Here is a 24,777-nt window from a genome sequence, read left to right on the forward strand (position 1 = left end):
TGCTTTCACTGTAGATTGTTATTCATATCACAGATACATTCAGGTCATAAAACAAGAATATTAACTCATCGTGGTCATCTTTGCACCATAGCACACAACTGACCAGTTCTACATTGTACAATACACCCATCTTCCTAGCACTGGACCAGTAACTTATATACCGGTACCCCCCCACCACCACCTTTACCCTACCAGAAAAAATGTACATCACAAATTGGACCCCTTCAAGTTCACTGACTCAACAGGGAGCAGAAATGGCCTATGACATCAGACTCAGGCATCATGGGAGCAAAGTTCTGGTCTGCTCAGTACGCATGTCCTCTCGTCCAGTTATACTGGAGGACTAGCTAGGAGGTTCTTTGATCAAATGCCTTCACAGCAGGGCTCCCCTTAAAGCTGAGACTGGGAATGGGTTTGAGTGAGAAGAGGAGCAGTGGGTTGAGAAACAGAGTTGGGTGTGGACTCACTGTGTGGTAGAGGGTGCCAAGGGGATGGTCATGGAGGGAGGGGGAATATCATGAATGGAAAGAGTTGGGTGCAAACCTGGTCCTTTCCAAAAATCTACATAAACCAAGTGAGTAAGAAGAACAAAAACCAAATTCATCCAAAATTCAATATATATATCATGATAAAAATAAACAATGAGCAATAACATGAAAGGGAAAATAACATGATTTTTCTGGGACTATATCAGACTAAATGGGCTTGGTCAATCCTCTGAGCTGGAGGAAGAGTCTGAGTCCTTCTGAGCCATGATGACGTCGTCCAAAAGGGCCTCCCTGTCAGAACTCTCGTATCCGCCTTGTGACAAGCTGTCGCCGCCTTCCATCTTAACTTCAAAAGCTTGAGTCAGGAAAGGGGAATTCTCCAAGTCTTCGTCCTCCATCATGTAGGCCCCGTCTGAGACCAGGGTCTCTTCTACACCTCCGCCCAGGACTGGGTCCTCCAGCGGGGCAGGCTGAGGGGCATGGTGGTGGTGGTGGTGGTGGTGGCGGCGGACTCTCTTGGGGATGACAGAGCGTGCAGAGAGGAGCCGGTGGAAGAGGCTGTCTGGCAGAAAGCCCTGGAAGGACAAAATGGAGTGAACCAGGATCAGTTTTTGGAAATATTTTACAATGTGAAGCAGAACTGATTCACTGAACTTGATGTGTGCTAGGGCTGGGCGATATGACGATATATATCGTGTGACAATAGATGTTTTCTATCGTTTCATATTATGCTCTATCGTTTATTTCATTGTGTCGCAAATCACTCTTTACGGCAATATTTTTTGTCAATTGGACAACACTTTGTGTTCACGTGTGGAAGGAAATTCGCAACACAAACATGGAGGAGAGTGAATGTGACACAGAGCACGGAGACACAGCTCGTACCTAAAAGAGGGGCTACTTCGGTTGTATGGACGTGGTTTGGGTACGAAGTCTGACACGGACCAGAAAACCGTCCTCTGCAAAATATGCCTCAGGCTAGTCCCAACAACAGGCTCAAACCACTAACATCTTTTACCACCTACGCAAGAATCATGTGAAACAGTACAGAGAGTCTACGGACGAGACCCAAAAAAGTATAGTCGAGTGCTCAAATCAAACCCCCAACTCAAACGTTGCAAGAGGGTTTTGCCTGCGGCACACCATATGCCAAAGAATCACAAAGCTGGAAGGAGATAACATCTGCAAAGACACGGCCCCAATATACACGGTTGAGAAACGGGGGTTTTGTGAGTTGGTGCTAACACTTGACCCAAGGAACCAAATGCAAATTGATAAGACTAATTAATGCCAAAATAACATGCAAAACAGGCAAGCCCCCCAAAATATAAATATATATAGTTGAACTATAGTTGAAATGTTTTCTATTTACCTTTAGATTTTATACATTAATATTTCATATTTTGTTACATGCTTAATTGAATATTTGCAAAGGTTCTATATAAAAGGAGATATAATAAAATACGAGTACGTACCTTTTATTTATAATAATAAAAAATGTAATAAGAAATAGGCCTTTACATGTGGTCATTTTATATAAACTATTTATTCATTGAATTTACAGAAAATGTGCTACATCGTGATATGTATCATTATCAGGATTTGAAATGACCTATATCAGGATAGGAGATTTTGGCCATATCGCCCAGCCCTAACGTGTGCTGTAAATAAGTTAAGGGTACTCACAGAGCTCTGGACCATCTCAGCCCATTCTGGTGCCACTGCACAGTCAGGGTTCTCCTCCAGAAACACCCTCAGATCCTGCAGCATAGGTCCATACGTAGCCCCAACCTGAATAAAAGGGAAAGAAAATCCACCCTTAAGCAATCAACATCCACAAATAAATATTTGACCGAGGATCCCAATGCACCCATGTAATTCATCCTTTGCCATTTCTCACCTTCTTTCCTGTCCTCATATCAATGATCTTAACCTTCTCACTGCCCAACAGTGCTGCGGTCTTCTCAGTCCTCTTCTTCCTCCTCCTCCTCTTCTGGTTCACAAGGAGCTGGGGGACACACACACACACACACTGAAAATCTCAAATGATACTGTATTTCTCACAAAGTGCAGTACTTCTGTCCAGAGCCTCAATTGAGACATAGGCAGAGACAGACATGGACATACTCTTCCAGGTAAATCTACCTCCAACATGTCTCCCTCCACCTCATAGTCTGGGTTCTCTTTCAGCCAGTTGGGCAGGTCTCTGCGGCGAGGGGCTCGCTCCCCACTCAGCACTGTGCCCGTCATGGCATCGACCACCGGGACCGCTCCGTCTGGATCTGACAACTAGGTGGAAGATTATGAATGAGGCATGATAAATGCAAACATTACATGTATGTTTGAGTACGTAGATTTCAGAGTTTGTTTCTTTGTCTGCACATCTGTGTATTATGAGCAGTCTTAACCTCTGACTATGAGAATGTGCACTAGTATTGTATATATGTGTACTTCTTGGTCCCTACGCTTCCTGCGTCCACTCCCCTCTCCCCCTGACCCATTGGACATCAAGGCATGCTTAGAGAAGGTCAGCTTCAGCCCCTCCTCCTAAGAGAGTAGGAAGTTTAAAAAAAAAGGGGGGATGGAGAAAGAGACAATTTAGTCATTCCATCTGTACCTCAGTCAAAGAAGCTTTATCCCAATGTACTTCAATGGCCTAAAAAGCTGAATCAGGTGTTATTACTTGGCTAGAACAAAATACTGACCACTCTGTGGGTCCCCCAGCACCAGAATTGATTAAACTTTTCTGTGTTCCTCTCATCTCACCTTCAGGAGTTTGACGGTGAACTCAGATTCCTGTCTGTCTGCTCCTTCTCCACCGGGCGTGCTGTTGCCTTTCCGCATGAGCCGTGCAAAGCTGAGCTCATCCCCTGCCCCTAGGTCGTCAGAGCCTGGGTTGAGCTGGGCATCAGAGGCATAGCGCCGCCCTGTTGGCCACTGCCCAGACAGCACCAGGGTACAGAGGCTGTCCAGCCGGTTTATCAACACACGGTCCTGAGGGAGAAACCAGCCAATCACTCCACCAAAACAACAATCCCTTCTACTGTACAGTTCATATTCAACTTCCTGTTAATACTGTATTTGAAGAACTAATGTGCAAGCAACCAGAACATCATCCACATATCTGGATCCATCCATACTCTATAGTTGCAGACTGTATATGTCCCCAACCTACATACCTTGGGCCAATCAACCCTGAATGGGTCGGTAAGGGACTCTGGTGGCGCACCATCTTGAGATGGAGTCATTGAGAGCAAGCTGTTCTCCCCATCTTCCTCCATCTTCAAAGCAGCTGAAAACAGAATTTAAAAAACCTCATCAATGTGTGTTGTCTTATCTCAATCCTCACACTTCGATATCACTCAGTCCCCACTCACCTCTTTCCCTCTCTGTTTCACTGTCGCCACTGTCGTCAGAGCTGCCTGATCGCTGGGAGGAGGTAGACGAGCCAGAATCAGAGTCAGAATCGGAATCGGAAATCCCTCCTACACTTCTTTCTCCTTTATTTCCTCCACTTCTCGGCCCTCTCCCCCTGCTCTTCTTCCATCCCAAGCCGGTCCGGGCTCGGCCCTTCCCATCAGGACGGGAGAGGTGTGTGATCTGGGTATCTGAGTGGCCGAGAGCCTCAGAGGCTCCAAGGATGCGGGACTCCTTGTCCAGACCCTCCTCTTCCTTGACGACTGAGCCCTCCTCTGCCTGTGGTTGGAGGAGGGGAGTGGCGGGGGCGGGCTGGTTCTGCTGGTTCTCGAGGTAGTCGTGGCGGGCCTGGCTGAATGAGAACTGCGGGTCGAGGAAGACCGAGAGCTCAGTGCGGCTGACGCCGTGGAGGGCGGAACCCAGCATGAGCTCCCGGTCATGGGCTGGAGTGCTCCACCAGGCAGGCAGCTCAGAGCTGGGCGGGGCCAGCAGAAGGAGCTCCTCCAGGGAAGGGTGAGGCAGGACGTGCTCACGGAGACGGCGCAGCAGGCTGATGCGGTACAGGGTGCGAGAGGCTCGCTCCTCAGTGATTGGGGCCAGAGACTGGCCCAGCTCTGAAGGGTCTGGGGACGGAGAAAGGGGTTAGAGACCTGTCTCTCTTCAGATCTACCAAAATATTAAACACCATACACTGAACAAAAATATAGAACGCAACATGCAATCATTTCAAAGATTTTACTGAGTTACAGTTCATAAAAGGAAATGAGCCAATTGAAATCAATTCAATAGGCCTTAATCTATGGATTTCACATGACTCGGAATACTAATATGCATCTGTTGGTCACAGAAAAAAGAAGAAGTGCATGGATCAGAAAACCAGTCAGTATCTGGTGTGACCACCATTTGCTTCATGCAGCGCGACATCTCCTTCACACAGAGTTGAGCAGGCTGTTGATTGTAGCCTGTGGAATGCTGTCCCACTTAGGGATGTGGCGATCATGACATTTTGTCAGCCGGTGATTGTCAAGCAAATAACTGCCATTTTCACGGTAATTGACCGTTAATTAACAAACACATTTAGCATCTCCTGACTTCCACACACAGCCTACAAACCACTGATGCAGACCTTTGGAACATCTACATTTTAAAAAGTCGAATAGATCCATGTAATATAGTCTACACCTTCACAATAACTCCATTATTTTAGACAGGTCTAAAGAAACATGATATGAAGAAAATGTAGTCTATTTCAGAAGAACAGAATACTCAGTTGTTCTAATGTTATGCTCTGATCTGGCTATGCCATATGGCTGTAGGCTACACTCGTTCATTTAGCAGAAAAGATTTGCATAGAATTCTGTGGCATTATTTTATAATATGAAGAATACAATTGAACATAGCATAATAAAATACAATTATATTTTCTCCAAACGATTTTCGCAATATGCAGCTATTGCGTGTTGAACGGTTAACAAAGCACCAGGTCCTCCTATATGCTTAATTTAGAGTTATTTATGCAACTTTAGTTGTGATACAAACGTTGGGCTATATGTTTAGATTTCTATTACATTCGAAGGCTGCATGAAGCAACTAACAATGATTTGAAAAAAGTTGCATGAAAAAGGCATGAGATCTGCTTTGGTTTTTCCTCGTGCTGCACACACTTCAGTCTCTAATTCACAATTTGACAAGCAACTGATAATGCCTTGAATTTCCCGGCAGCATCAACCTTTGTGTGGACGTAATGCCCCTTAAAAAAAACATGCCTTTTGCAGCCAGTGGCCATTGTGTCCTTGGGATGAATATAAATTAGAATTCCTTTCTCCTGGCTGCATGCGCCGAAGCACCTCTCACTCACATGGCTCTCTCAAATAGCTAAATTCTCATTAGACAATGCCCGTCACGTGATAGGGTATTTCTCAAATGCTACAAGTGAAGACAGACACATCAGGGATGCAACTGCGTGCGTCCTTATTCAATTCCAAGGTGCATATTAAAGATATTGGAAGAACAGTCCACATTTACTTTGTCAGCCAACAAGATGAGTAGGCCAAAAGAACAGCAAAAGCACTAGCCTATGTCAATCTAATATTCACCATAGTACCAAGTGCAACCAGGATGCCTGATTGCTCTTTAAAAGTGCTTTCCATCTTTCCTCTCCATCCCATTCAAAAGATGTAGAACTAAGAACAGATATAGCCCTTGGTTCATCCCAGACTTGACTGCCCTTGACCAGCACAAAAACATCCTATGGCGTTCTGAATTAGCATCAAATAGCCCCCGCGATATGCACCTTTTCAGGGAAGTCAGGAACCAATACACTCAGTCAGTTAGAAAAGCTAAGGCTAGCTTTTTCTAACAGAAATGTGCATCCTGTAGCACTGATTCCAAGAAGTTTTGGGACATTAAAGTCCATGGAGAATAAGAGTACCTCCTCCCAGCTGCCCACTGCACTGAGGGTAGAAAACATTGTCACCACTGATAAAACTACGATAATTGATCATTTCAATAACCATTTTTCTACAGCTGGCCATGCTTTCCACCTGGCTACCCCTACCAACATCTCAGCACCCCCTGCATCAACTTGCAATCTGGTTTCTGAGTTGGTCATGGGTGCACCTCAGCCACGCTCAAGGTCCTAAACGATATCATAACCGCCATCATCGACCTGGCCAAAGCTTTTGACTGTCAATCACCGTATTCTTATCGGCAGACTCAACAGCCTTGATTTCTCTAATGACTGCCTTGCCTGGTTGACTAACTACTTCTCAGATACAGTTCAGTGTGTCAAATCGGAGGGCCTGTTGTCCGGACCTCTGTCTCTATGGGGGTGCCACAGGGTTCAATTTTCGGGCCGACTCTTTTCTGTATATATCAATGATGTCGCTCTTGCTGCTGGTGATTCTCTGATCCACCTCTACGCAGACGACACCATTCTGTATACATCTGGCCTTTCTTTGGACACTGTGCTAACAAACCTCCAAATGAGCTTCAATGCCATACAACACTCCTTCCGAGGCCTCCAGCAACTTTTAAATGCAATAAACACTAAGTGCATGCTCTTCAACCGATTGCTGCCTGCACCCTCCTGCCCGACTAGCATCACTACGCTGGACGGTTCTCACTTAGAATATGTGGACAACTACAAATACCTAGGTGTCTGGTTAGACTGTAAACTCTCCTTCCAGACACATTAAGCATCTCCAATCCAAAATTAAATCTAGAAATCGGCTTCCTATTTCGCTGCCAACATACCCTCCTAAAACTGACTATCCTACCGATCCTGGACTTCGGCGATGTCATTTACAAAATAGCCTCCAACACTCTACTCAGCAAATTGGATGTAGTCCATCACAGTGCCATCCGTTTTGTCACCAAAGCCCCATATACTACCCACCACTGCGACAAATACGCTCTCTTTGGCTGGCCCTCACTACATATTCGTCACCAAACCCACTGGCTCCAGGTCATCTATAAGTCTCTGCTAGGTAAAGCCCTGCCTTCTCAGCTCACTGGTCACCATAGCAACACCCACCCGTAGCACACGCGCCAGCAGGTATATTTCACTGGTCACCCCCAAAGCCAACACTTCCTTTGGCCACCTTTCCTTCCAGTTCTCTGCTGCCATTGACTGGAACAAATTGCAAAAACCACTGAAGCTGGAGTCTTAGATCTCCCTCTCTAACTTTAATCATCAGCTGTCAGAGCACCTTACTGTACCTGTACACAACCCATCTGTAAATAAAACATCCAACTACCTCATCCCCATTTTGTCACTTATCCTCTTGCTCTTTTGCACCCCAGTATCTCTATTCTCTACTTGCACATCATCATCATCATCATCATCATCTGCACATCTGTCATTCCAGTGTTAATGCTAAATTGTAACCATCTCCTAAAGTTGATTCAGCTGCGGGATCGGGGCACCACCAGTACAGAGCTTGCTCAGGAATGGCAGCAGGCAGGTGTGAGTGCATCTGCACGCACAGTGAGGCGAAGACTTTTGGAGGATGGCCTGGTGTCAAGAAGGGCAGCAAATAAGCCACTTCTCTCCAGGAAAAACATCAGGGACAGACTGATATTCTGCAAAAGGTACAGGGATTGGACTGCTGAGGACTGGGCTAAAGTCATTTTCTCTGATGAATCCCCTTTCCGATTGTTTGGGGCATCCGGAAAAAAACGTGTCTGGAGAAGACAAGGTGAGCGCTGCCATCAGTCCTGTGTCATGCCAACAGTAAAGCATCCTGAGACCTTCATGTGTGGGGTTGCTTCTCAGCCAAGGGAGTGGGCTCACTCACAATTTTACCTAAGAACACAGCCATGAATAAAGAATGGTACCAACACATCCTCCGAGAGTAACTTCTCCCAACCATCCGGGAACAGTTGTGACTAACAATGCCTTTTCCAGCATGATGGAGCACCTTGCCATAAGGCAAAAGTGATAACTAAGTGGCTCGTGGAACAAAACATCAATATTTCTTGTCCATGGCCAGGAAACTCCCCAGACCTTAATCCCATTGAGAACTTGTGGTCAATCCTCAAGAGGCAGGTGGACAAACAAAAACCCACAAATTCTGACAAACTCCAAGCATTGATTATGCAAGAATGGGCTGTCATCAGTCAGGATGTGTAATTGACAGCATTCCAGGGCAGATTAGAGGCCTTGAAAAAGAAGGGTCAACACTGCAAATATTGACTCTTTGCATCAACTTCATGTAATTGTCAATAAAAGCCTGACACTTATGAAATGCTTGTAATTATACTTCAGCATTCCATAGTAACATCTGACAAAATATCTAAAGACACTGAAGCCACAAACTTTGTGGAAATTAATTTGTGTCATTCTCAAAACGTTTGGCCACGACTGTACATAGATTATTCTATTGTGTTATTGACTGTACTTTTGTTTGTGTAACTCTGTTGTTGTTTATCTCTGTGCATTCAAATTGCCATTGATAAAAAGTGTTTGTTGTCAGTAGCTTATGCCTGCCCATACCATAACCCCAACGTTGACGTCAGCATACCACTCGCCCACACGCTGTCTGCCATCTGCCCGCGACAGTTGAAGCCGGGATTCATCTGTGAAGCGTGCCAGTGGCCATAGAAGGTGAGCATTTGCCCACTTAATTCAGTTACGACAGCAAACTGCAGTCAGGTTAAGACCCTGGCACGCAGATGAGCTTCCCTGAGACGGTTTCTGACAGTTTGTGCAGAAATTCTTTGGTTGTGCAAACCCAGTATCATCAGCTGTCCAGGTGGCTGCCAATTGCCTCAAAACTTGAGACATCTGTGGCATTGTGTGCGACAAAGCTGCACATTTTGGAGTGGCCTTATATTGTCCCCAGCACAAGGTGCATCTGTGTAATGATCACTCTGTTTAATCAGCTTCTTAATCTATACACCTGACAGGTGTGGCATATCATCTTGGCAAAAGACAAATGCTCATTAACAGGAATGTAAACACATTTGTGCACAACATTTCAGAGAAAGAAGCTTTTTGAAAAATGTCTGGGATCGTCTATTTCAGCTCATGAAACCAACACTTTACATGTTACGTTTATATTTTTGTTCAGTGTATTTGACTGATTTAAAAAGGTAGACTCAACGATATGACATTGATGCAGAAAGTAAACAGCACAGTGTCTGAATTTCCACAATAACTAAGAGCATTGAAGCGCAAGGCTCAACTTCTCTGCCGTTTGGATCCCGTGGCTACCACGCTGTACAGTGAAGTGAACCCGTGCACATGTGCAGATATTGTTTGTGACGGTGTGAGAGCGAAGTCTTGCATCTCGCACATCTCAATATATGCGGTGCGGCTCCTGGTAACGTCATTTTGCTGAGTCTACCTTTTAGTGACTACACACTTTATCAACACCTTGACTGTAATAACATTTGAGGTAGTTCTGACCTTCTCCGGAGGCGGGCCGCAGGTTGCACACCCTCCGGCACATAGCCATGAAGCAGCGGAAGTAGCGGCTCAGACTCTCGTCAGTCTTCTTTTCTAGACGGGCAAATGTCCGGAAGCGAGCCCATCCCAGTTCAGCCTCTTCCCCCTCTGGGGTATCTGCCTCTTTCTTTATTCGCTCCACACCGAATGTGGACACCACACGGTAGAAGTCACACTCCTCTCTACGGGTCCACCTAGCAAGGAGACAAAAGACTAATGTTTAAAGTAGTAAAACACTAAAAACTCACTCAATCTTATACCAGAATGTACGGTTAGGGACAGTTCGAAATTCACATGACCCCCCCTTTGTACTGTAAAAAAAATAATAATCTCACCCTCCTTGATTTAACATTGACGCTATATTTATAATTATATGTAACACATGTTCCACCAACAGGTTGTGCCAATGCACCACACTCAACCAGTAGCCTTGTGGTTAGACCAGTAGCCTTGTGGTTAGACCAGTAGCCTTGTGGTTAGACCAGTAGCCTTGTGGTTAGACCAGTAGCCTTGTGGTTAGACCAGTAGCCTTGTGGTTAGACCAGTAGCCTTGTGGTTAGACCAGTAGCCTTGTGGTTAGAGCGTCGGACTAGTAATCGCAAGTTCGAATCCAAATACAAATCTGTCGTTCTGCCCCTGAACAAGGCAGTTAACCCACTGTTCCTAGGCCATCATTGAAAATAACTATTTGTTCTTAACTGACCTGCCTAGTTAAATAAATAAAAATTTAAAAATGTAGTAAACGGCAGGGCAAGAAAGTGAAACCGGGTCACTGGCGTAAAAGCCAAACACCCTACATCGTGCCAATAGAGTTAACCCACTTCGTAGGAAACTGTATCATGGCTCATATAGCGAGGATTGTGATGGTTGATCGCACCATTGAAAGCATGTCCCAGCCACAGTACAGTGTTTCTGTACTGCACATGGCAGAGTATACCAAACAAATGTGCACCCGATTGATATAAATCATCATGATTTATCATGATTTGATCCGTATCATTCTGCTACTTTGCAGTCAACTTTTAAATTGGGAAGATTTTTGGGGAAAATCATTGAAAATGACTATAGGCACGCATTGCTGATTTTATAGAGCCGATAAACTATAGCTATCTTACCTTTAGACATTTTTACTTCAGGCTGTCTACAAGCATCTATTGAGTTGCAATGTCCCATAAATATAATATCCAAATCAACTTTAAGAATCTACAAAATCAGTATGTGGGGCGGCAGGGTAGCCTAGTGGTTAGAGCGTTGGACTAGTAACCGAAAGGTTGCAAGTTCAAATCCCCGAGCTGACAAGGTACAAATCTGTCGTTCTGCCCACTGTTCCTAGGCCGTCATTGTAAATAAGAATTTGTTCTTAACTGACTTGCCTAGTTAAATAAAGGTTAAAAAAAAAAAAAAAAAAGTTACATTTGTATAACCTTAACAAGATCAATGGGAGACCTTTGAGCTGCATGTCACATCTGTTCTTTCATGCACAATGGTTCTCCACTGCCCATCAGCTTGTTCTTGTGGATTTATATTGACAATTGGTTTTATGTTTGATATGATTGCTAGTTAACCTATTGCAGATTTGGACAAACAATCCACCTACCACTATTGTCACATTGGACAGAGGGCAGAATAGAGTTGACTGTATAGTAAGCATGCTGAGAAGTGTAGTACATAAGGAAAGTATTGATAGGGGAGGAGCATGCAAGCAGGTAACATTCGGCTATAAAACCTTCCGCTATTCTGGACCCCCAATCCCAGTAAATTTCAAACTGTCCCTTACACCATACAGAGACATTAAACAAACATATCAACAACTGTACCTCAGTTTCAGGACACATATGCTTGCAGAGTTAATAGTTGAGGGTAGTAGTTGGTACCTCTGTTGGCGTTCCTGGCGTGCAATCTCCTTCAGTTTACTGGCCTGCTCACACCTCCTGCGCCTACGGTCGCCCTTCTCTGCTGCCTCCACCTTCAGTTGCTCTCTCCTGTAGCTGCGCTGGTATGCCGTGATTAGACGACGGAGCCGCGCGGTAAGTGATGAGCTTGTCGGCCACTCACAGGCTCCGAACTGGCCAGAGGGCGGCCCCTTGGTTTTAACAGGCAATGCCTTGTCCTCGACACAGATGTCATCATCCATGTTCAAGGAGTCAGCCTGGGGGAGAGAGATTATCATTAATGTCAACAATATTCTACAACCAAAATCAAATCAATGAGAATAATAAGCACTGATTCACACCTCCTCGTATAGGTCTTTGGTGTGCCTTAACGCAGGCTTGAACTCCGGGTCTTCAGAATACTTGTCATCGTCTCCTCTGGGGGAATTGTTTTTTCAAGTTAATGGTGGTGAGGCCAGCTCTAAATAATTCTGTAATATATAGTTAGCGGGTTGTTTGGTGAGGTGCTAATAAGGTTAGCCAGTGTAGCTCACCCGTCTCCCAGCTCTGCGTCTGCAGAGTGCTGCTCAGCATCAATAGCCTGGTCGTCAGGGCGACCAGCTCTCTCCAGGAAACAGAGACAGTCGTCGGCACGCATAGTAGTGTACATCTCATACCCTGGAGCAACACACTGTGGAGTTACTATAAAACACACTCACTAAACACCACGTTCCTAAACAAACTCCTAAATACTTTTTCACATTCACACACACCATGTTTGAAAACTCCGACGAGGAGGGAGCGGTCTGCCTCTGTATCCCACCAACCTGATGGCACCTCAAGCTGCTCCATCTCAGGCATCCAGATGTCAATATCCCTACGAGGACACAAACAGATGGATTCAGTATACGCCTGAGAGTGTGTGTGCGTGTGTAGATGTATGTGTGTGGGCATGTGTATAGCAGATAACAAGGATTTTTAATAGGTTGAGACCTGGCATCAGCTCCTCTCAGCACAGAATCAGCATGTTCTCCAATAACTTCCTGTCTCAGGTAGTACAGCATACGTACTCTCAGCAACACCCTGACGACGAGGAACGGGTTAATGCTCTGACACTGAGCACAAACACTTCAGTACTCTCTATAGAGGTTGAGGGTGAATACACACTGACTTGTTGCACTGGTGCTTGAGATGTTTGCGGTAGCTGTCGTCCAGAAGCAGGGAGTCGGGGTTGTACTTGCGGATCCACTCCACCTTCTGAACATCAAAGGAGCTCTGAGCCTTCACTCTCTTCCCCTTCCTGCCCCGAGGAACAGGGATGGACAAACCTAGACATAGAAACACATTGAAACATATACGCAGGACCCTGGAAGGCAACGCTAAAGTGAGAGAAAATACATTAACAAAGTTATCCAAAACAGCAAGAAATATTTAGACAATGGGTTCGGTCCATACCAGAGTGGTTGAGGAGTGTGTGGGGTTCAGTCCGTACCAGAGTGGTTGAGGAGTGTGTGGGGTTCAGTCCGTACCAGAGTGGTTGAGGAGTGTGTGGGGTTCAGTCCGTACCAGAGTGGTTGATTAGTGTGTGGGGTTCAGTACGTACCAGAGTGGTTGAGGAGTGTGTGGGGTTCCGTACATACCAGAGTGGTTGAGGAGTGTGTGAGGTTCAGTGGTTGAGGAGTGTGTGGGGTTCACGTACCAGAGTGGTTGAGGAGTGTGTGGGGTTCAGTACCAGAGTGGTTGAGGAGTGTGTGGGGTTCCGTACGTACCAGAGTGGTACCAGAGTGGTTGAGGAGTGTGTGGGGTTCAGTCCGTACCAGAGTGGTTGAGGAGTGTGTGGGGTTCAGTACGTACCAGAGTGGTTGAGGAGTGTGTGGGGTTCCGTACGTACCAGAGTGGTTGAGGAGTGTGTGGGGTTCCCGTCCATTCTCTGGCGGTGTGATGAGCTCCCAGATGAAGCTCTTAATGTTCTCATCCCCACGGTAATGCAGCAGGCAGAAGACCAGGATGACCCTGCAGATAGTCTCCACGTCTCGCTCCCCGAGGCGCCGCTTACAGCGTGCATGAGACAGGATGTCCCTCCAGCGCCCCCACCTGGACAAACACAGGTCGCAGAGTGAGAAAGGAGGATCAACACAATAGCAGGGAGCTTACTTTATTAGAAACTCCGGTAACAACTTCACTATCATATGTATTATAACTACACCTGTCCAGAAAAAAAAAAAAAACTCCAGGCCCTAGCCAAATACACCTACCCGTAAACAAGCAGATGTTTCTCCACACGGAAGCAGTCGGTGCGGCCGTAGCCGTTTCCGGTGTGGCGCTCGGAGCGCCTAGAGGACCGGGACTGCCGGGAATTGGCGGGCGGGTACTCGTCGTCGCTATCGGGGTCAGATATCTCCCCACCCTCGCCCCTCAGGGTGGCAAACTGACGGGTCTGCTTCCTCACCCTGGGCGTGTCAATCACCAGGGTGTTCTACAGGGATGGTGTGAGAAAACATAAGGAAAATGAGCTTTTCTCACAAAAAACAAGCACAGAGTAAACATACACACGCCTGAGACGTCAGTATTACCTTCCTATTCATGGAATCAAAGTCTATGTCTGCCCTCTTGGCCCACTTCTGCCAGAACTCGGGGTCGTCCAGGGCAATGTCGGTCCTGTTCTCAGTAGCCACAAAGCTGGCCTTGGAGAAGGTGGAGCCCTTGCCCTCACTCTCAATGGTGATGGTGGTGGCTCTCCTTTGGAGGATCTGGTCAATGTCCTCCTCACAGAACTTGGAGCCCTCGTCCTCCTCGTCCATAATGGCAGCATACGCCCCCTTCCTCAGGAGGTCCTCGATCTCCTTCTTGGAGAACTGCTGGATTTGCTACGAAACGGGTGGAACAGGACGGACATTAACCAGTTAGCATCTAAACAAACAGCAGACAAAAAAAACCTCCATATTAAGTAAACAACAGCTTGGACCTCCTTACTCCGTTGACATTGCTCTCCTTGTTACCGCTCATGCTCTGCAGTACAGCCCGGTCCAAACCCAGTTTGAGGCTGGCCTTGTCTAGCATCTCCCTCTCATAAGAGTTCCTGGTGATCAGACGGTACACCTTCACTGCCTTGGACTGGCCGATACGGTGACACCGCGCCTGAGCCTGTTGGGAGAAAGCAGGATTAGTACATCAATAGAATGCCATTTGTACAGTGTGGTAAGGGTACTAGGACAAAACATTGGAAGGAACCAGACACAAAAGCGGGAGATCAGACATTACCTGCAGGTCGTTTTGAGGGTTCCAGTCGGAGTCAAAGATGACGCAGGTGTCAGCAGCAGTTAGGTTGATGCCCAGACCTCCAGCCCGTGTACACAACAGGAAGACGAAACGGTCAGAGTCTGGTTTGCTGAAGCGGTCAATGGCTGCCTGACGCAGGTTCCCTCTCACTCTGCCATCAATACGCTCGTACAGGTATCTGGGCAGAACGTTAATAAAGACAACTTCTTACTCATCTAGATTACTCTTCACATCCAATCTGTCTACTTTTAAAATTACCCACATCCTCGTCTACTACCAGACTGATAATGTAGTAAAACAAAACTTACTAGCAAAATCTATTGTTTTCAACATGCCCATACCCGTTGAGGCAGGCAGTCGATCTAGACCGTCATAAATCTAATTTTATTTGTCACCTAAGCTGAATACAACCTTATCATGAAATGCTTACTGAACAGTCTGACTTGGGTAACCGGAGTCTTTGACAATTTTTTGGGCCTTCCTCTGACACGCCTAGTATATAGGTCCTGGATGGCAGGAAGCTTGGCCCCAGTGATGTGTTGGGCTGTACTCATACCTCTTGTTGATGAGGTAGTCCTCCAGGATGTCCAGGCAGCGCACCATCTGGGAGAAGATGAGCACCTTGTGTCCCCCGGCCTTCAAGCGAGGCAGCAGTTTGTCGAGCAGGACCAGCTTGCCTGCGGATCTCACCAGCGCCTGCAGGTGAAAGTCTGGGGCCACGGGGTTGTAAACATCCCTCAGCTCAGCCACAATCTTCTCCTCTGCTCCTGGACAGAACAGACAGAAGGGGGGTTACTATCCCATTGCATCCTGGGAAAGGTATGAAGACAGTGGCGTATACAGATGAACAGTTGGAGTGATGTTAGGTCAACAGATGCTGTGGTAAGCATCAAGTAACTGCAGGCTAGCTGCATTAAGAGTCGCTGTTGGGGTTATTGTTTTTGGAGGAGGAAGGGTATTGAAGTGTTGTTGTGGTGTAAGGTACCAGTAATAAGGTAGGGGTGGTTGCAGCACTTGCGTAGCTCCATCATGGTGTTGAGCAGATTGGGCACGTTGCTGTTGCTGGTGGCTCCCATGCTGAGGAAACTGAAGTTCCTCTCTAGGATGGCTCGGTAGTATTTCTTCTGCACATCTGTCAGCTCCACCTGTGTAAATAAGGTTGTATTAGCTTGATGGTTATGTTCCATTAAGAAAAACATTCTGCTACGCATATACAAGGTCACCTTGGTTATATGGTGCAATATTATTAATTTTGAGTGTCAAATCTTACCTCAATGATGGTCTCCTGTTTTGGTGCCAAGTTCTTCTCCACGTCCTCTTTGAGTCTGCGCAGCATCATAGGCTTCAGAATGGCCTGGAGCTTCTGGACCTGCTCCTCTGTTTTGAGGTCTCCAAAGTCACGAAGGAATTCAGACTCTGATGAAAACTGAGCTGGCTCCAGGAAGTGCAGCAGACTGAAGAGTTCCTCCACTGTGTTCTGGAGGGGGGTACCAGTTAGAAGCACCTTATGCTCCTGAGAACCAGGGAGGACAGGGGAGTGGAATAGAGAGTGGAGGAGGAAGACAAGGAGATGAACAGAGAGAAAAAGAGGTAGAGAGGGTGTTAATTATGCCTCTTTTTAAACAAGACCAAAATGTTGTCACATCACAATACATTTGTCACCCTGTCCCTTAGACTATCTATCCCCTGATTACTCACCAAGTCCAGCATCTTGAGACTGTCCAGCAGCTTGCAGTTGCGGTTCTTGAGGCGGTGAGCCTCGTCAATGATCACACAGCGCCAGGAGATCTCCCTCAGCTCAGGGCAGTCGGACAGAATCATCTCAAACGTGGTGATCAAGGCATCAAACTTATACGCCCCTGGGATCAGATGATCCTGTAATAGAACACTCTAGTTAGAGGAACTAGATGTCGATGTACCAAGAATCAAATTATCTGAACACGAGAGAATCATTGTCTTCCGACAGTTCCTACTGCACAACAACACTAGCACTGCAACCACTGTAATCCATTCTTCTGTTCTAAGGTTACACAAACAGAATGCGACACACACACCTTGTCATCCTTGCAGTACATCTCGTACTGCTGGATCATCTGCCTGCTGGCCAGGCTGCCGTGGTAGACGATGGCGTTCATGTCAGTCCAGATGGCAAACTCCCTCTCCCAGTTGGTGATGGTAGAGAGAGGAGCGATGACCAGGAAGGGGCCCTGGACCCCGGCACCAAACACCTCAGACAGCAGAGAGATGGACTGGATGGTCTTCCCTAGACCCATCTCATCTGCCAGGATACAGTTCTGTCTGTAGGGCGAGAGGATGTGTTAATATGGATAGAATGGGATGTGAAATGCATTCAATAAAAGAAACATTAGTACCTGTTGTACCAGTTGAAGAGCAGCCAGTTGACTCCTTCTAGCTGGTATTCTCGGAGTACGTTCCCACTCTTATACTCTCTGAATTCCTCCAGCTTCTTCCATGCAGCTGCTTGGGGTCGGGGCTAATGAGAGGAGTGAATGGTTTAGACTGTGGAATGATGACATATTGGATTAAAGCAGTGGCACTACTCACATGGAACGTTGTGAACACACACGACCAGTGAATACCCACACGCACCGTTCTCTTGAGTTGAGGTTGGCGGTCTTGGATCTTCCTGAACTCCTCCACCTTGCCCTCGTCCACATCCTCTCTTAGCTCCCAGGTAGCATCTTCATAGGGCAGAGAGCACCACTTCACCAGGTAATACACCACCGGCTGGAAGATACAATACACACTTAGACAAATAATCCTAACCCAGAATTTTCACAATGAGATCAATTCATGGTTTTAATTCATGGTTTACAAGAACAGATTAAGACTTGTCCTTTAGAGATCAGAATTCAGTCATTGACTTCTCTCACCTCTCCATTGTCCACACTGTTGGACTCATCCAGGATCCGGTCCACCTCCACATAATCTGGGTTGAAGGGCTCCTCTTCCTAAGGACAGGAGCACAGAGAGGATGACACACACAAAAAACACAGCGAATCCCTAAAGTTACACCTCTATACACATACCCACCTACTTCACAATCGGAGGGTTACCAAAATGTTTCTGTGAAAGAGGCCATATTATTCCCTTACCTCCTGTAAAAGGTGTCTCATCTGTGCATGTTTGGCCTTGAATCTCTTGAGCTTCTGATGGATCCTCTTGTCTCTCTCCAGCTGCTCCAGAGTGGCCCACTCACAGTGCATGTAGGAGCTGAGAGAGAGAACAGGGGGGTCAGGGGTCAGCCATGGATGTAAAGGAAGACACTCCCCATGCACTGTTGATCTTGGATGCTCCACAAACAATTTCATGGATCTCAAACTGACATTTTAGTCAATAGACATCCTCAGGAAACAGTGAGACTTACTAGTTCTTATATTTGACAAAAAATTCCTCAGCATTGATGTAATGTCCTGGAGACACCTTTAAAATATGAAGAGGAACAAACATGATACATAATGATTTGCAACTTCTTAAATTAGCAAAATCCCCAAATACTAACAATCAACAGAAAAAAAGCACAGTAAGCACACTCACCTCCTTTTTAGTTAACCTCATGGACAAAACTTTGTCAACAATTGCTGCATCTTCCTCATTGGGGTTTTCCTGTGATACATATACATGTGTTATACAGCTGTCATGTACAGGTGATAAGATAACCAACCAACACTCACTCAACAGAACAGCTCAAACCTGATCAAAATCTCCCACTCACCACAAAGAACTGCATGCTAGAAAGGCTGTCCCCGTCCAATTGCAGCTCCTGTTTGAGCTGCTCTCCCATCAGCTGCCCCGTTGCTCCTCCGGTAATGGACGCCACCGCCGCCGTCGTGGTTGTTGTTACGTCCACGTCCTCCTCCGGTTCGTCCTCGTCGTCAGTGATTTTGATGTCCAGATCCTCAGTGTATTTCTTCCTCTTCACCTGACGGTTAGAACGTCTCTTCTGGTGGAAGAGGGAGATGACATGGAAAAAAGTCAGACATCGGTCAGGAAGTGTTGACAAACATCCAGTGCAGTACTGTGCGTATTATGGGAGGAGGGGGGTTGTGTGTAAGTGTGTGTCAGTAGGAGGGACGTGACTCACCGCAAGCATGTCCTCATCCAGGGCCTTAGAGGGAGAGGCGGGGCTCAACTCCCCATCAGAATGGTCTGAGGAGGCATTCCTCTTCCTCTTCTTACCCCCCACTAGAGTGATTGTACTGGGGCGAGAGACAGGGGAGGATGAGAACGAGAATTAGTTGGAGAAATAGATACAACACCCCCCCAAAAAAGACAGAATGAGAACATCACAACTTACTTGATCTTTGCCTTGCTTTTGCTCTTGCTGCAGCCGTTTCCAGCCGCCCCTCCAGGTGTCCCACCAGCAGCCCCACCTGCTGCCTTGGCTTTGCCCTTCTTTTCTGCACCAGCCCCGCCCTTCCCTGCTGCCGCCGCTGGGCTCTTCTTCTTACTCCCTCCTCCCTTCTTCTTGGCTCCAGGTGTGCCAGTGGTCGTTGCAGCTGCCCCTTGGTCAGCAGCCTTTTGTCCGGCAGGCAGTTCGTCCTGGTTGAGGACTCGTGGAATGTTCCTCTCTCCCCGGGCCTTGGCCCTGGCAATGGCCTCAGCCACAATACGGTTGGCCTTCTCCTGCTTGCACAGGGTCTCCAAACGACGTACAGGCTCCTGGGCCTTGGCTAGCCGTATCCCTGGTGACGACATAGTGGTGGTGGTGGAAGGGGTGGAGCCAGCAGCTGAGGTGTTGATGACCTTCACTACGGAGACAGCTCTGCCTGCTGTCGAGGTGGCATTTGTCTGTGGAGATATATATATATATATATAGATACCTCTTAAGTTGTTAAGAGGCAAAATAACCTGAACGTGTAAGGTTTGACAAGTGAGATTTGAAACTCGATACATCTATCATGTAGACGTGTGTGTATATACAGTACCATTCAAAAATTTGGATACACCTACTCATTCAAGGATTTTTCTCTATTTGTACAATTTTCTACATTGTAGAATAATATTGAAGACATCAAAACTATGAAATAACACATGGAATCATATAGTAACCAAAAAAGTGTTACACAAATCAAAATATATTTTATATTTGAGATTCTTCAAAGTAGCCACCCTTTGCCTTGATGACAGCTTTGCACACGCTTGGCATTCTCTCAACCAGCTTCACCTAGAATGCATTTAAATTAACAGGTGTGCCTTGTTAAAAGTTAATCTGTGGAATTTCTTTCCTTTGCGTTTGAGCCAATCAGTTGTGTTGTGACAAGGTAGGGTTGGTAAACTGAAGATAGCCCTATTTGGTAAAAAAACAAGTCCATATTATGTCAAGAACAGCTAAAATAAGCCAAGAGTAACAACACTCCATCATTACTTTAAGACACGAAGGTCAGTCAATTGGTTTCTTCAAGTACAGTAGCAAAACCCATCAAGCGCTATGATGAAACTGGCTCTCATGAGGACTGCAACAGGAAAGGAACACCCAGAGTTACCTCTGCTGCAGAGGATACATTCATTAGAGTTACCAGTCTCAGAAACTGAAGCCCAAATAAATGCTACACAGAGTTCAAGTAACAGACACATCTCAACATCAACTGTTCAGAGGATACTGTGTGAATCAGGCCTTCATGGTCAAATTGCTGAAGAAAGAAACCACTACTAAAGGACACCAATAAGAAGAGACATGCTTGAGCCAAGAAACACAAGCAATGGACATTAAACAGGTGGAAATCTCTCCTTTGGTCTGATGAGTCCAAATTTGAGATTTCTGCTTCCAACCGCTGTGTCTTTGTGAAACGCAGAGTAGGTGAACGGATGATCTCTGCATGTGTAGTTCCCACCGAGAAGCAGGGAGGTGGTGGCGTGATGGTGCTTTGCTGGTGACACTATCAGTGATTTATTTAGAATTCAAGCCACACTTAACCAGAATGGCTACCACAGCATTCTGCAGCGATACTCCATCCCATCTGGTTTGCACTTAGAGGGACTATCATTTGTTTTTCAACAGGACAATGACCCAACACACACTTCCAGGCTGTGTAAAGGCTATTTGACCAAGAAGGAGAGTGATGAGTGCTGCATCAAATGACCTGGCCTCCACAATCACCCAACCTCAACCCAATTGAGATGGTTTGGGATGAGTTGGACCACAGAGTGAAGGGAAAGCAACCAATGACTGCTCAATATATGTGGGAACTCCTTCAAGACTGTTGGAAAAGCATTCCAAGTGAAGCTGGTTGAGAGAATGCCAAGAGTGAGCAAAGCTGTCAAGGCAAAGGGTGGCTACTTTGAAGATTGTCAAATATAAAATATATTTTGATTTGTGTAACACTTTTTTGGTTACTACATGATTCCATGTGTTATTTCATAGTTTTGATGTCTTCAATATTATTCTACAATGAAAATAGTAAAAAATAAAGAAAAACCTTTGAATGAGCAGGTGTGTCCAAACTTTTGACTGGTATGTATGTATGTATGTATGCATGTATGCATGCATGCATGCATGTATGTATGTATACCTGTGGTTGCAGCAGCAGTTTGAGGGGCACGGCTAGTCTCTGTCCACCTTGACCCTGGGAGATCTGAACAACCTGTGGGCTACTACCTTGCCCTCCGGACACCAGCTGAAACTGCAGGACAGAGACCGTTCTAGTTACAGATCAAAGTCTTCATAGAACAGGTCAGTATTTCTGATTAGTTAACTGAGAGTGGAGAATTTCCTAATGACTAATTCAAGCCACTCCTCCTCCTCCTTACCTTGGGTCCCCCCTGTTGGTTGGGTTGCTGCTGCACTTGCAGCTGGATGGTGAGCACTTTAGGCTGTGTCCCCGTCTGCCCTGCCCTTGCCTGGGTGAGAGCAGCCAGCTGACCCCCCTGGAGGACCAGCTTCCCTGGGAGATTACCCAACACCAGCCTCTGCTGCTGGCCCTGCTGCAGCTGACCCGACCCACCGACTGTCACAGCACCCCCCTGGGCCGCACCACCCTGAGGCTGCTGCAGCACCAGGGTGATCCTCTTGGCTTCACCCTGAGAGGAGAGAGAAATTATCAATTAGAAGTTGCTAATTTAGTTAGAAATGTGCAATCTTAAGACCTGAGGTGAAATGCCCTGGTTAATGGAGGTTACTGACTACTGAAAACATAGTATTTGACAATCCTGATGGTTAGGCCAAGTTGAGCTCAGAGGGCAATCTTACCTGTTGTGGTACTGTAGTGAGGGTGACCCCTTGTGGTCGGACTGTAGTGGTGCCTGTAGCAGCAGCGGTGACCTGTGTCTGCATGGCAGACTGCAGCTGCACCTGTGTCTGGGGCTGTAGCTGGATTTGCGTTGCCTGTCCTTGGGTCTGGAGCTGCACTTGAGCCTGGGCTTGGGTAAGCTGGGCTTGCGGTATCTGCACCTGGACAGTCTGAGTCTGGCTTTGGGACTGGCCCTGAGGAATGGAGATCAACTGTACCTGCTTCAGGGGTCCGTTGGGCGACTGAACCAGCCTCTGTACCCCAGTTCCCACCTTCACCTGTCCAGGAGACGCTTGGTTCAGGACCGTTCCTCCAGACAGTATCTGCATGCCGGGCCTGAGTTGGGTTCCAGACAGTACCCTGGCAAAGGTGACCTTCCCCGCTTGGGAGCCTGTCCCAGCAACAGTCTGCAGCAGCTGTGCTTGCCCCCCAGGTCCTTTCAGGATGACGATCTTGGCACCTCCCTGGCCTCCGGCCTGCTGGGTGATGGCAGCTAGCTGCTGAGGAGTAAGCTGCTGTGCGATCTGTGTAAGCTGCTGTGTGGTGAATTGTTGTGTGGTGATGTGTTGCGTGGTGCCAGTAGAGCTATTGACAGTCAGAGGTGAGCTCAGCAGGACTGTGGCAGCCCCACTGGTGTTACTGGCTACAGAGAGTGTTGTCTGAGGTACTGTTGTAGCTATTGAAACAGTCTGAGGGAGGGCAACTGGGACTGGGGCCGGCTGCTGCACAGGTACTGGGTCTGGGATGGTTGGAGCTGCCACTGGTATGCTGAGCGCTGGGGTGGAGAGGTCTGGGGTTGGATCAGAGGGGGGGTCCACCTGCCCCAGAGCCAGTTTCAGAGCCTCCTCCACGGGGTCTGTGAAGGCATCGTCTGGCAGGGCATCCAGGTTAAACAGTGGCGTGTCATCAAAGAGGTCCATGATGGGGTCTGCCATTTTTCCCAGTCCACAGAAGATATAGAGAACAAAACAGCCTTGCTCTCAGTCAGAAAGATAGGAAAACCGTAGATCTGACCAGTATGTCCTAAAAAAAACTATTGGAAAAACAAAAAGATCATAAATATCCTTCTGTGATTAGATAACCAAAACACATTTCTATCAAAACGTCAATCACTTACTAAAATGGATTCTGAGGTTTCAGTCCTGTGCCGACAATTTACGTGGGCTTTGTCTGTGTATCCTCTAATGACATATTTGGGTAGTGTAGATGGCGGGGGAAAAAAAATCTACATTTAAGCTAGATACCAGAGAAAGAGGTTCGGGGAAGAGGAGAATCGCACTATTTTTTCCACCTCTTCCTCACCCCTTTCCTCTTCCTTGTTTTCAGTGCCTACTTCTCTCTGTGTGCAATGATCCCCATCTGAGAGATCATTCGCTGATGTCTCTTTCCTAAAGAAGACAGAGAGAAGATCAGGGGTTAGCTTAACCAGGGAAAACCACTATTCCAATATACTTACTTAAAGTAGCAGGCAAAGTGTGCCATGACTCTCGCTGCTCTTGGTGGGATGAAATTGTCTGAGTTGTCATGTGGTATCTAGTTAGCTAGTAACGTAAGCTAGTTCGTAATGTAGTTAGTAAGCTAACTAGCGTATCAGGGGCCCTGTTGCTGACGTATTTTCATGATTTTGCTGAAAATAGTACAACATAAAAGCTTTGTTTCAATAATACGAAAACAATCGATGCATGCAGCTTCAAGTAGGGGTTCTGAAAAGCTATCTATATCGTCATTCCCGTATTGTTTACCGTTTCCCGGAATCATAAGTTGATCCATCGATGCTAGCTAGCTATAACAACAACAAACATTAACTAGTAGTTTGTTTTTCCTTCAATCAAACATGCCTTCATTGTGATCATAGACTATTTTACGAGCAGTGTTTGTATGGAAAGTAATAGTTTAAATGGATGTTTTTCGCCCACTTGCCGTCTAGGATAACATGGATTCTTTCCGACCGTGTTGCTCTCCGCAAACCCGCCTCAGTACAGATATAACGTTAGCATTAAATTGCTATTTGCATTGGATGAGGCTGTTTTGGGATAGATCTATTTTAAATGGTACGGTACTATATAATAGGTCAGTCAATAGGTAGCAGCATCTCCATAATTTACTGTATAACGTTACCATCCACTATTTCAATCTCATCAACAAACCGGACCAAACCAAAGGCAACGTGCCACAATAACCATAGTCTGTCTACGATCAGACACGGGTAAGGCCGCAATACTATTTGGGTTGGACTGCGTCTGTTCATCAGAAAAAAGATCCCCTAATAACCATACTATCCACTGCCCCGACTCTCAGTTATAATTTAGGGGTGCTAAATGTACCTTTCCATCGACACACATGGCTTTCTCCGTCTCACAACACTGTACGATTACAGGAAACGGCCAGCAAAGAGCAGGAACTAACGTTCTTGCCAGCGAAAACGTTGAACGTGTGCCCATCGAATCCCATCCGCTTAACTATCATTGGTCTGAATTTACACAAACCGGCAGGATTCTAACATACCATTGGCTTAATACGGC

General features: G+C 46.5%; 1 protein-coding gene across 4 annotated transcripts; it reads right to left on the minus strand.

Moving 5' to 3' along the window:
* chd8 (chromodomain helicase DNA binding protein 8) lies at positions 1–24,705 on the minus strand. 4 transcript variants are annotated; one of them, XM_024436086.2, is made up of 39 exons: positions 24,580–24,705; positions 23,589–23,643; positions 22,216–23,288; positions 21,777–22,046; positions 21,539–21,649; positions 19,324–19,817; positions 19,111–19,225; positions 18,742–18,969; positions 18,564–18,632; positions 18,394–18,449; positions 18,122–18,239; positions 17,900–17,977; positions 17,616–17,753; positions 17,378–17,499; positions 17,060–17,303; positions 16,704–16,880; positions 16,276–16,518; positions 15,991–16,150; positions 15,562–15,772; positions 14,988–15,183; positions 14,700–14,870; positions 14,300–14,593; positions 13,982–14,202; positions 13,618–13,820; positions 12,898–13,054; positions 12,720–12,809; positions 12,500–12,603; positions 12,281–12,404; positions 12,089–12,164; positions 11,730–12,004; positions 9,817–10,049; positions 3,866–4,528; positions 3,668–3,780; positions 3,255–3,482; positions 2,940–3,035; positions 2,634–2,777; positions 2,389–2,496; positions 2,175–2,279; positions 1–1,063 (listed from the first exon to the last, which is right to left on the minus strand). In XM_024436086.2, the coding sequence occupies exons 3-39, from the start codon at positions 23,188–23,190 to the stop codon at positions 710–712; spliced, it is 7,764 nt and encodes a 2,587-aa protein (XP_024291854.1). In that variant the 5' UTR covers positions 23,191–23,288; positions 23,589–23,643; positions 24,580–24,705; the 3' UTR covers positions 1–709. The 4 variants fall into 4 exon arrangements, with proteins under 4 accessions (XP_024291854.1, XP_024291852.1, XP_024291853.1 ...); XM_024436084.2 differs by having other exon boundaries at positions 23,558–23,643; XM_024436085.2 differs by having other exon boundaries at positions 23,373–23,643.
* Between the last annotated feature and the right edge of the window lie 72 nt (positions 24,706–24,777).

The sequence above is a fragment of the Oncorhynchus tshawytscha genome, linkage group LG10 (genome assembly GCF_018296145.1).
Source record: "Oncorhynchus tshawytscha isolate Ot180627B linkage group LG10, Otsh_v2.0, whole genome shotgun sequence".
Classification (NCBI taxonomy): Eukaryota; Metazoa; Chordata; class Actinopteri; order Salmoniformes; family Salmonidae; genus Oncorhynchus; species Oncorhynchus tshawytscha.